Source organism: Adiantum capillus-veneris, chromosome 29 (assembly GCF_014529385.1).
Source record: "Adiantum capillus-veneris isolate H3 chromosome 29, ASM1452938v2, whole genome shotgun sequence".
Taxonomy (NCBI): Eukaryota; Viridiplantae; Streptophyta; class Polypodiopsida; order Polypodiales; family Pteridaceae; genus Adiantum; species Adiantum capillus-veneris.
Window position 1 is genome coordinate 110520555 of NC_140959.1, and position 11813 is coordinate 110532367.

The following is an 11813-nucleotide window of genomic DNA, read 5'->3' on the forward strand; positions in this document are numbered from 1 at the left end:
TAGGTACAATCACAAGAGATCTTAAAGATCTATCTCATGAATCTTGAACTAATGACCCCAAGAGGAAGAGGATGAGAGAGAGAGAGAGAGGGGGAGAGAGAGAGAGAAGAGAATCTCAACAAGCATCATCGATTTTCTCTTTATTTACAGTGGTATTTTCTATTTATTTACAGTGGTTCACACATAATGTTAGAGGTATGGAGTAAGCTAGTCACAATATAAATCATATCAAACTCGTAATAACTATATTAAAAGGTAAATTTGAGTTTTATTGTGCCGTGTAATTTATAATCGTGAGAATTAAGAGAGCTGCATGTGAAAAGCGGACCTTTCCAAATGGAGAGGAGCTTCCTCGGCTTCGCACAGGCCGCGTATCGACACTTTGAGCATGCTCTTTCCAAACTCGTGAAAATAAGCAACCTCATCTTCCTGCGCACTACTATAAAAGGTGCGCTTCATATTATATGTATAGCTAGCTAGGTGTAGTAGAGTGCCCACGAGAGTTGTAGCTATGGCGCGCGCAGGGCAGCTAGTGCTTAGTGTTCTTTTGCTCCTTGGTCTCTTGACCACCTCTTTTGCCTCTCGCGAGACTGGTGGTCGTCGTAGGGAGATGGAGCCTCGTGAGCGGGAGCAAGAGGAAAGGGGAAGACGCCCTCATCGTGGCCGTGAGGAGGAAGAAGAGCGCGGCTATCCTCAAATCGAGCTCGGTCAGCCTCGCGAGCAGCTTCAGTCAGAGGGGGGACGGCTTCGTGTTTGGAGTGAAGAGATTGATGCCATCCGCAACGCTCATGTGGGCATAGCGGAGCTCGAGCTGGAAGAGAATGGGTTGCTGGTGCCTCAGTATTCGGATGCGGACAAGATTGCCTATGTTTTGCAAGGTCCATATTGATATTACCTTTGTAGTTTGTGATTAGTGGTGTCTCTCTTGCTTAGCTCTCGCTGAATGGTAATTGTAATTTGTGGTGCAGGGTCCGGTAAAATGGGTGCTGTCATCCCTGGGGAGAGCGAGTATCGGCGAACTTATATTCGGAAAGTGCAGCGGGGGGATGTCATTGCCCTGCCCAAGGGAACCGTTTACTGGTGGTATAATGACGGCAATGAGCGTCACCGCGTTCTATGCGCAGGCGATACCAGCTATGGGACCAATCCCGGGCGCTTTCATGTAATTAGCAAACCCCGTGCAAGCACTTAAGACATTAGCCAGTGCTATATGAGATCTGAATATTGTGAATGAATTATAACATTAATTATTTACTGCTGGTAAAAGTGGAATAAATGCTACTTATAAGTGCTGGTAAAAGTGATCAAATGATATGTTACTGCTGGTAAAAGTGGAATAAATGTTACTTATAATAAGTGCTGGTAAAAGTGATCAAACGATAAGAATGGACTTTTGTATGTAGCAATTTGGACTTGCTGGTAGCAAGCAGGCCAGGTTTGGATCTGTGCTTCATGGATTCAGCAAAGACACTCTGGCCATCGCATGGGGCGTCGACGAGCAAACAATCCAGTCTCTCCTTGAGCGCCAAAACGAAGCGGGCATTGTGAAAGCGAAGCAAAAGATAGACTTCCCACAGATACCTGAGCGGCGCAGCAGGAGAGAGGAAGAAGAGAGCAACACCTTCAAGGAAACTTCTGGCCCTTTCCACTTTGAGGAGCTCAAGTACAGCATAAGGGATGAGTTTCCGGACTTCTACGTAAAGAACGGCGGTGCTCTCAATAGAGTCAATTGCTATAAGCTGCCCGCTTTGTATCAGATCGGATTTAGTGCAGTGAAGGTGTCCTTGGAGAAGGTAATGAACAGCTTTAAATTTTCTTTTATGCTTGTTCGATTAGTTACAAAGTAGGACAGCGATTTTAAAGACTTGTGATTAATAAAAGATAGTCTGATGTTGAATTCTGGCTTCCATCAGAACGCAATGATGGCACCTTCGTTTGTGCACAATGGGCACCAACTTTTCTACTTCACTCGAGGGAATGGCCGAGTTCAAGTGGCGAGCGGAGACGGGGAGAATGTGTTCGATCAAGAAGTGCGTGAGGGCTCTATGCTAGTTATTCCTCAGTTCTTCCCTTCAGTGAAAATTGCAGGAGACCAAGGGCTTGAATGGATCAAGCTAGTTACATCATCAAGGTTTGTCGCCGTCATGTCGTCGCACAGTATTGAATGATAATGCAGTGCATTTAATGCATCCTTGATCTCCTAAATGTTTTTCCTTGGGATCTCCTGTGTTTTTTTGCAGCCCTCGCACCACCTTCTTGGCAGGCAAGAACTCAGTCTACCGTGGTATCCCCAAGCAAGTTGCTGCCGCCGCCTTCAATGTGGATGAAGAGCAGCTGAGAGAACTTGGCAGGAATGAGGAGGTCTTCTTCCCTCCCAAAAGAGGCGGCCGGGGCGGCCGTGGCAATGAGAGAGACGTAGGTGTAGGCAAAAAGGAGACCGAAGAGCAGCAGAAACGACGTGAAGAGGAAGAGCAGAGAAGACGGCGGGAGGAGGAAGAGGAGGGGCGGAGGCGTGAAGAGGGGCGGAGGCGTGAAGAAGAGCGCAGGAGGGAGGAGGAGAAACACCAGCCTCGGAAACATGAAGAGGAGAAGCGGCGATCAGAGGAGGAGCAGAGGCGGAGGCGTGAGGAGGAAGAGAGGAGGAGGCATGAACACGAGGAAGAGAGGAGGCATGAACACGAGCTGCCAGCTTGGGCTGTGGCTTCTCTCGAGGTGCTGTGAAGAATGTAGACAAAGGGAGTGGGGTGTGTGATAAATAAGAGCTTCAACAGGAGCTTCTTTTTGCCTTCCGGCCATCTTTTTGCTTGTACATACTCTCGCAGCAAAGCGCGAGTTTTGGAAATATAAATAGAAAATCCATCCACAGTTTTGCAAGCTAAGTGTCCTTTTTTTACTATGAATGTTTGATGCATTTGCAGGGTTTCACCTCTGCAAACCTTAGTTGTTGATTAGTCATGCTCAGCTCGGCTAGAAATTAAGTACTGTGGTTCAGCTTGGCTAGAAATTAAGTACTTTGGTAGAAATTAATCAGCCAGCTTGAAGCCTTAATTAAGGTGTATGCCACCAAAGGGTACCTAAACGCTGAAGCTTTTAGTGGTAATTGCACTGTGCTTCAAAAGATTTTTCAAACATAGAACTATCTTGAAATTACTAGATTTATTATTTACTTGGTGAGCCTAAGCTCCTTTTTTCAAAGAAGGCCAGGGTATTGAGCCACTTGGCTCAGTCCTGATTAATTTAATAACAGCCTGTATCAATGAAAGAACCAAATACAGCCAGCTTGCGTAGCAGTCGCTTTTCCTCTTGAGGCTTAGAACAAAAGAGGGAGGGTAGACAGGAAGATCTAGCTGCTCTCACGTGGACTCGTCGTAGCCACTCTCTTGGCTACTCTTTGGCAAGATCTCGAAAGATTAGGCAAGCTTCCTTTGCTTCCAAGCGTCTTGTCTCTCTCTGAGCAAAGCGCTGATCATGATAACCAGCTCCTCCTGTGGCAAGGACAGGATCTTACATGCTTTATAAGAGTCTCCTCTCAGGATCTGCTACTCTGGAGCTAATCTCGCTATCTTCTTCTGCTGCTTTTGCTCCAAAGATCAAGACATTGCATCTAAAATTCTATCTTCAGGTTTCTTTGAATGTTAGAAACAGTCTTTTTGGCTCGTCAAGCTGTAATTAAGCAGAAGCTTGTTTACCAAGTCTGGTCAGATGTGCAGAGTGCACACACAACATTCAACAATGTGATACCCAACCAGATTACGTCTTCTCTCGCATGATGGTCGTATCTATATTTTATAAATGCTCAAGAACAATGTAAGGTAGATTTTCTACACAAAAATGGTAGGAAGATGATCGGATGAAAAGGTCCTGCACCTTTCAATGAAAACTAAAGGATGAGAGGAAATTTGACAAACAGAGATTATGGCATGGATGCCTCAATGAATAATATATATAGGGCCTGGTTTCATCAGAAAACCTGATTTGGCTTGTACTTGCACTTTTGTCAAGTATCTTTATAGGATCAAGCTTGTTCTTGGAAAAAAAAGCCTCATTGCGTGCGGGATCATCATGAATCAGAGCAAGAGTTGGAGGATATTTATATTCATATTTCGTAATGATCGGGGGCAAACTTTGTGGCATACGCATTTGCAGCTGCAATCTAGTCCACCTCTCTTGGTCACAAGAAGTTTTGGACAAATTCTCACAATATTTCCCACATTGCACTTACCTGAACAACATCATAAGCTTCTGTGAGGGAGCTGCCGCATACCTAGCTGGGTACAATTGGGGGTAGGGGACCGCCGGCCCGGTGGTCCCCTGCCCCCAATCGTACCTAGCTAGGTATGCGGTATGCTCCTAAGGAGCGTTCCGTTGACTCCATTAAAGAAGAAGGGAAGCTTGCAATACAACCTGCATTTCTAGAAGGCACCGAATGCCGAGCCGGTGTGGAAGGCAAGATCTGTAGGATCCGAATAGGGCTGCCCCCCTCTTGAAAAACACTGACCTGCTTGCCAAAAAACGATGGCAATTCAGTCCTAAAGTGCAGATCTGGTGTCCTCCAACAAAAATGCAAGGGTCTTCCTGTGCATGTGGTGCAAAAACAATGATGTTCTTGCCCTGCAAGAAAACACTGCTTGTTTCTTGCTGGATAGCTCCACCAAAAAACACAGGTGAATGCTGAAAACACAGGTAGAAGAGAAGGCATTTCTGGCGACAAAACAACCTAATAGAGGTAGCGATGCCCATCTCTGCTGAAAACGTTGTTGATTGTGATCCCTTGGAATAAGTACCTAATGCAGGTGATGCACCTTGGACATGGAGAGTCTGAAGATGCTAATATTATGTGTGCGTGCGTGCGTGTGTGTGTGTGTGTGAGAGAGAGAGAGAGAGAGAGAGAGAGAGAGGAGACAAAAGACGCTATGTGAGGAAGAGGGGGCGATCAGCCCCCCATGACTACTAGGGCAAAAACACAACCGTATGTCAGACTATATGAAATGGGTACTCCCCTGACTCCATATATAGGAGTGCCCAAGGGAGTCCATAATGGGTGGGCGGCCGGACAAAAGTGCAGCCTATATGCATGTGCTATTGGTGGCCATCCTGAAGGCACATTAGCTGTACATGCATGCCCTAGGCCTGTGAAGCAATAGAGTGGTGTAAATGTAACACTCCCATGCCCGTGTTAGATATAGCTGAGGGAGCGTGACCTTCATTTGACATGTCCACTATCCTGGCAAAAAAGCCATGCCTCCAAGTGCTCGACAACCATATGTGCACATGCTAACAAGTGTTGAGCTACAAGAGGGGTCTTTTTTAATGTTGGCATCATACCTTTAGACTAGGGGAAGAGGCCCAAGGGTGCATATGCTCTATATTGATGCAATATGCAATGCTATGCAAACAAAATTGGTTGCATACACACGATTGGTCGGTCCACTACCATTGATGCAATGCTTGGGTCCTTTCTTGGTACTCCATGACTCTTCCATACTACTATCCTCCTAACACCTACCAGAAAATTTACTTTTTGAAAACTTTAAAACAACTCCCTTCCCTTGCCATGGTCCCCCGATGCCTTTCTCACCTCCATGACCCGCCGCAAGAACCATGTTTAAGGAAAGGCTCCTCCACAAGTTAGTTTTGCACTTGATGCTACAAACCCTCACATATTTTTTCATAGATCATTGATGTATTAGACAAGGATCAACTATTGGCTTACCACTTTGTCCTCCACTCATGTGCAAAAAGAACATCTCTTACACTAAGCCTAGGGATGCCACAATTGTGGTTGTCCCTTGGCCCTTGCGGGCTCTTGGTGATCTAATGTGGGTCTAATATGATGGAAGCCCTTATCTTCTCTAAGGTATATGCACATTTGCTAGTTTAAGATGGGTCGGCTAGGACATAAATGAGCTCATCAAAATTGATCATTGTCTAGTTATCCCAATATTCCTTTTTTTTTGTAACTTTTCCAAATCCCATATAGGAAATCATTTCTTAAAATTTACCCAATTAAAGAGCATAACCTTTCAAATAATTGAAATTATTCCTTGCACAAGAAATTTTCATTTTACCATGTATTTTTGATTATGCATTTGGATCTAGATCTTTCCACAGTGCTTCAAAGGCTCAACACCCTTGTGTCATGAGCTTTCCCTCTGCATCAAAAGCTCGAAAGCTACTCCTCCAACAAGCGACTCACCTAACACTCAACCAGAGTTCCTTACTTTCTAGATCAAAATACCTTCCATAATCTTTGATATTTTACCCTCCAAATCTATCCAAGATTTTTCCTAAAGCTAGATCTCACAACACCTCTACCTTACAAATTGCAAATCTACAACAAAATATATTTTCCACCCCTAAACCTTTTCCTTTCCCCTGCCATATGCTTCTTGGAGGTTAACCGAATATTCTTCTTAGAATTTGATCCTATAGTACGAGATGTATAATATTCTCTCTCTCTCTCTCTCTCTCTCTCTCTCTCTCTCTCTCTCTCTTTGTGCATCCTAGACCATGAGACTAACTCAAGTCTACCTAAGCCTCTCCAATATTAAATCTTACAAACCAACCTTAGTTCCCCTCAAACTTTAACCCAAAAGTGGAATATTTGAAGCATCTGGTTTCACCTACACCCCCTGACCAAAGAGTACAAGCATTAGCAACAAATATTTTAATTACGTCCCTAACTCCATCATTGAGCCTTGGAAAGAAGCTCACTATCTAAATTTATAGCCTAAATCCTAGGAGTAGAGGTTTCTCATGATGCTTACTAAGATTTCAATGTAAAAAGTTCAACTTGATGCTCCCAATTTTGCAAAAGAAAATGATTTTATTCATTTGTAGCCAATGTCTCAAATTGGCAAGGCTCAATATACAGGATAGACTTGTAGCCTTGATCCCACATGTGGTACTCCATACACACTTTTTATCCAAGCTTAATCTATGATATTCGATGGGGACATCCTCGAAGAATCCAAATTTATGTTTTGTTTTCATGACATTAACTCCCAAAGGACCAAGATTTCAACCAATCTATGTGGTACTTTCAGCCAAGCTGAATTTTCATTTCATTGCATTAACTAGACATCTTATTGTAGCGCTTAATTACCACCAACTCTTGGAAAATCCATCATGATGCCTAACCAAAATTTTACTAAACAAACCCATTTATCAAATTCAACCTATATATCGAAAACTTAAAAGGTTTGGCCTTAGCCATGACAAGACCCAATCGAGGTCAAAACCTGCTGGAATTGATCATTGTCTTTCTATTTTTTCTCTCCCAATTTCCATTTATGTTCTTGGGTTTGTGAACATTCTCGCCCCCACTCTCGTTTAAGCTCTTGGATCAACTAGAGCCTAAGGACTACATTATTTCATTCTCCAAGCAAGTTTCCTTGCTGCTCATTGGTTTTTGATATTATCCATTTCGTTTTCATTTCCACCCCTTTTTAATTTCGCTACCCATATAAACTATTTGATGACTTTTCATTGTCTTGTTAAGTTTCTAGCACTTCCAGAGCTCAATTCACATTGTATGCCTCATTTGTGCTCTTAACTCCCAAAACAAAAACATTCATACATAGCCAAGGTTCTTATTCTATGTTCAAATGGAAATTATGCTCCTTGGAATGGGTAATACGCCCTCCTTTCCTGCAAAGCAATGTAGCTTTTAATTTAGGCAACAAAAAATAGAGCCGCATTTGTTGAATTTACCATATAGAGCTACATCTGCACCGTTAATGGTGAAGAGCTGCAACCACATAATAGTTTCTCCATGTTCACACAAAGCAACGTACTAATCTCTTTATAATGGCCATTCATTTTCACCAATAGTGTGTAGTCTTAAACATGTAATCAAAAGGCTTTTATTCACACAGTGCAAGCCAATTGGGTGACCTATAGGCTTGTCAAACTATGGGTTCAAGTTCTCTTGCAACCAAGAAATTTTGCAGGGCCGGGGGTGGCTATTCTAGGCTCCAGAAAATTTGCTTTGAAGGAGCTTCACAAAGTCCAAGACTTTGTCGTTGGGCGCAAGGGTCAAGGCATCCTTCACACTAGGGTACTCCACAATGGCAGTGCTCCATGTATCAAGAAGAGCACACTTTGGAAGCTCAAAGGATCCTACACTTTCAAATGCAGCAAGCCAAGGTAAGTAAGGGGCCAAGCAAATGTCTACGACGCCAACTTGTTCACCTCCAAAATACGGTGCCCCTTTGAAAATGTCCCTATAGGCTGCATCAAGTGTAGTGACATGGTCTGCAAGATCGGTCTTTGCCTGCTCCATGGCATCCCCGTTTCGGGTCCTCACAATTCGCATACCTGCATCATGGATCTGCACAACCAGAAACTTACATATGTATGTGTATGTATGTATGTATATATATGTGTGTGTGTGTGTGTGTCTGTCTCCTCACTGCCATATTCACATCATCACAAATACAATGCAAGCAACATCCCAGGTTATGAATGCGTCTCTATATATTCTAGAAGAGCAAAAGCAGCAAAATGACCTTCTTGTCGATGAAGTCGATCCAAAAGCGAGCAAGGGCCCGCTGGTACGCGTCGGAGGAGAAGAGACTGCAGGCATGGGGCCCGGGCCAAGTATCATCTATGTACTGGACGATGATGAGGGATTCGCAAAGCGGCTTGCCATTGTGGATGAGCACAGGAACCTTCTTGTAGATGGGGTTGCTATCCAGCAGCAACTGGCTCTTCTGGTTGAGCACGTCCTCCTCTTGATACTCATAAGGAACCCCTTTCTCCTTAAGGGCGATGAGAACCCTCATGCCGAACATGCTCACCCATACATTCAGCACCTTCACCTGCTCGCCCATGGTTGAGTGCTTGCTGCTACTCTGCTTCTATCTGTGTGTGTGTATCACAAGATAGCATTGGTCACCGTCTTCTTTTAAAAGACCATTCCTCCTTCGGTTGTATCAGCCCTGCTTTGCATGTACCGCCAAAACTTCGCCTGCGGGCTGGAAGAGGCATCCCTGCCGAAGAAACTATCGGGATCGATCTCTGGCACCGCAAAAACTTAGGCCCTCGCAAAGCGCAAAAAATGCAATTTGGGCACCTAGTAGTATGTGTGGCCAATTTTAAACAAATAGTTAAAAAAGAGGAACACGGAGCTATTCTTTACTCTGGAGAGGTGGCGTAACTGATTGTTGCCGACATACGTGTGGCGAGTTGCAGCGAGAGTACACATGTGGGTGTACGATGTCAACGTTGGGCATTGGCAAACATGCAGAGTCACCATGCATAACCACCATGCGGCACAGCAGGAGACAAGGTGGATACTCGACATGGTAGTATATATATCCGATTCACGTTGTGTTTGGAGAGTGCATTTTTGGGAGGCGATTCAAACAGATATCAGGTACACCTCCAAGCTGTAGGTTGATGTGTACATGGGTGTGCATGTGTGTGCGGGCTGCACGTCCAAGAGAACGGCTTGCAGCTGACGGAGAGCCTGTCTGCTCTCTCTCTCTCTCTCTCTCTCTCTCCTCGACTACAGACGCTATCAGCTTCCAGCTCGTGCAGAGCCTAGCTATTGTTTGTGTGCAGGTGTGGTGGCACGATTGAAAAATTTAGCACGAGGAACAGTGGACGACTGTACCCGTCCACCTAAAAAATAGACGGGCATTGCTAATGAGTGAGTCTAGCTACACACCCAGAAAAAGGGGAAGGCCTGCACTGACAGGTAAGGAGAAGTGCAAAAAGAATGTTAACAAATCTAAGAAACTAATGGAAGTTAGTATTACTATAGCTATAGCTGTGGATGGTGCTGACATAGATGTCGGACTATTAGGTCAAAGTGCATGAGTTCTTAAAAAAAGAGACTCTTGCTGGTATATGCTCGGTAGAGGGGGGGAAGTGTATTCCACTTGCACTTCCAAATGGTTATATGGATTCTAGCTAGCTCCTTGATTGCTATAAATAAGAAATTAAAAACTTATCTAGGATGGGATATACAAAATTCAATGGGAGGAAATGTGCTCTGTTGAGCAATGAGACAAAAGAATCTACACACGTTTGAAGGGATGGTCGGGTATTGCTTGAAGGAAGATGGTGAACCTCACTTCCAAAAAGTGGAGCATTGTATAAGTGCCAATGAGGTAAATAAAGGGGTAGAACTATGTAGTTTGTATGGAGTGGACAACACTATGTTTGTTTGACACATAACAACATGTGTTGATGTACAGGAGGTTCCAAATGCGGCATCCCTTTGGGAATGATTTTCTGACTACATTACATAAAATGTTGTGTAGTGGTAAATATTACCCTTTGTCGGCATGGATTACGCCATACCAAGGGCAAGGAATGAGCCTAAAGAAGATGAAATCACTTTGGAGGTGCATGACGTTCCCTTCCACAGCCACATACCAAGATATTGTGACATTGTTTGTGTCAGATGACTTGTATTAGAATAGTCAACCAAGAATGGACTGGTTCATATCACGTTGGAAGGACATCAAGTAGTAAGTCAGTATGGTATTATTTTCTTGGTGAGTTTTCTACCTCTATGTGTAACGGGCTTTTCTTTTGTTGTCGAAGCAAGAAGGCAACCAACTCAGACTGTATGCATGGTGACATAGCAAGAGAGGATACAAGTATTGGAGATGATGAGAGGTTTCCAGAAATAGGCGACGACTATACGCCTTTACTGCATCGAGCTGAAGCAATCACCATTGCATCGTATTGTATAATTTTGATAGTACAACTTGCTTGTCATATAGTTTTATTCTGCTAACATTGATTGTACGTGAACTGCAAGTAAGCGATGGATGACGATAATCAACCACCTAGTTTGGAGGAGACATAGACAAAGGACTTAGTGAATGGTACGAGTGGTGATGTAGAATTGGAGAGACTGGGGAAAGTCTGTGAATGAGTATTAAGTCAATGTAACGGATGTACAAATTTGCTAAACTAGAAGAGTAAATAATGACATTGAAGAAGGCCAATTTAGAGATGAGAAGTCGATTGAATAGGCTCAATGCACTTGTGACAAAGTTTTTGAACAACATGATGAGGAGGGGCTTGTAAGTTATGAAGAGTCAACGTAGCTTGTAAATACATGTTGTTTAATACACACACAACATGTACCTTAGTTCAATTTCTAGTGTTTTTGAATTCTTGCCTTGATGTACGTTTTTGAGAAGTAGCTGGTAGAATAGCTAATCTTAGTCAGTATGTGTTGAGGAATCTTCCCTTCTTTATCGATAGATCATTAGATCATTAGAACCCAAACATTGCTCCCAAGAAAGACAGATGATAAAAGGTTATCTAGCCAAACTGTACAAATAAATATAGCCAATCTGTTTTATTTGTGGCATCAAGAGAGTACCACAAAGTTTGCCCAGTTTGACGAGGCCACACTTGGCATGAAGATCTCAAGTTCACACTCGGCACAAAGCTTTAGGAGATGTACAATTATGCAAAAAATTTGCAAAAAACTCAACACCTCACAATTTTTTACTCCAAGCAATTGCTCACCAACAAAGTTTCATGCAACCACACTTGAAGCATGCGGCTTTGATTCCTCTAATATTTTGGATTGCATGCAAAGGAGAGTGCCCAAAACAATGTTTGCAAGCATCAAGAACGTTGCAAAGTTTGCATACATTGATTTTTGACAAAAATTGGCCACAATTTCAAGACAATTGTAGCATGGTTTCTCGAAATACGAATTTGAGGTTGTTCCTTTACTCCACAGCAAGCACTTCATTATGACTTTGGATATTCCAGACACCCACCACTTTGACTTGAGCACCACTCACCTCTTAGCCATAATGTGAATCCTACACTTG

General features: G+C 43.4%; 2 protein-coding genes across 2 annotated transcripts; one reads left to right on the top strand and one right to left on the bottom strand.

Annotated features, from left to right (window-relative positions):
* Positions 1–478: 478 nt before the first annotated feature.
* LOC147419752 (11S globulin seed storage protein Ana o 2.0101-like) lies at positions 479–2874 on the top strand. The gene is made up of 5 exons (XM_086505562.1): positions 479–878; positions 969–1162; positions 1404–1793; positions 1914–2131; positions 2241–2874. Exons 1-5 carry the CDS (start codon positions 512–514, stop codon positions 2719–2721), a joined length of 1650 nt encoding a protein of 549 aa, XP_086361688.1. The 5' UTR covers positions 479–511; the 3' UTR covers positions 2722–2874.
* A 4856-nt stretch (positions 2875–7730) lies between these two features.
* Positions 7731–9018, bottom strand: LOC147419753 (putative glutathione S-transferase parC). The gene is made up of 2 exons (XM_086505683.1): positions 8511–9018; positions 7731–8332 (listed from the first exon to the last, which is right to left on the bottom strand). Exons 1-2 carry the CDS (start codon positions 8832–8834, stop codon positions 7970–7972), a joined length of 687 nt encoding a protein of 228 aa, XP_086361809.1. The 5' UTR covers positions 8835–9018; the 3' UTR covers positions 7731–7969.
* Between the last annotated feature and the right edge of the window lie 2795 nt (positions 9019–11813).

What these genes read in the sequence shown, in the direction of transcription:
- LOC147419752 (XM_086505562.1), top strand. Translation starts at nt 512, where the DNA reads ATGGCGCGCGCAGGGCAGCTAGTGCTTAGTGTTCTTTTGCTCCTTGGT. An exon ending in GATTGCCTATGTTTTGCAAG is followed by an intron (nt 879 to 968) that starts GTCCATATTGAT and finishes TTTGTGGTGCAG; the next exon opens with GGTCCGGTAAAATGGGTGCT. An exon ending in AAGCTAGTTACATCATCAAG is followed by an intron (nt 2,132 to 2,240) that starts GTTTGTCGCCGT and finishes GTTTTTTTGCAG; the next exon opens with CCCTCGCACCACCTTCTTGG.
- LOC147419753 (XM_086505683.1), bottom strand. Translation starts at nt 8,834, where the DNA reads ATGGGCGAGCAGGTGAAGGTGCTGAATGTATGGGTGAGCATGTTCGGC. An exon ending in TCGACTTCATCGACAAGAAG is followed by an intron (nt 8,333 to 8,510) that starts GTCATTTTGCTG and finishes CTGGTTGTGCAG; the next exon opens with ATCCATGATGCAGGTATGCG.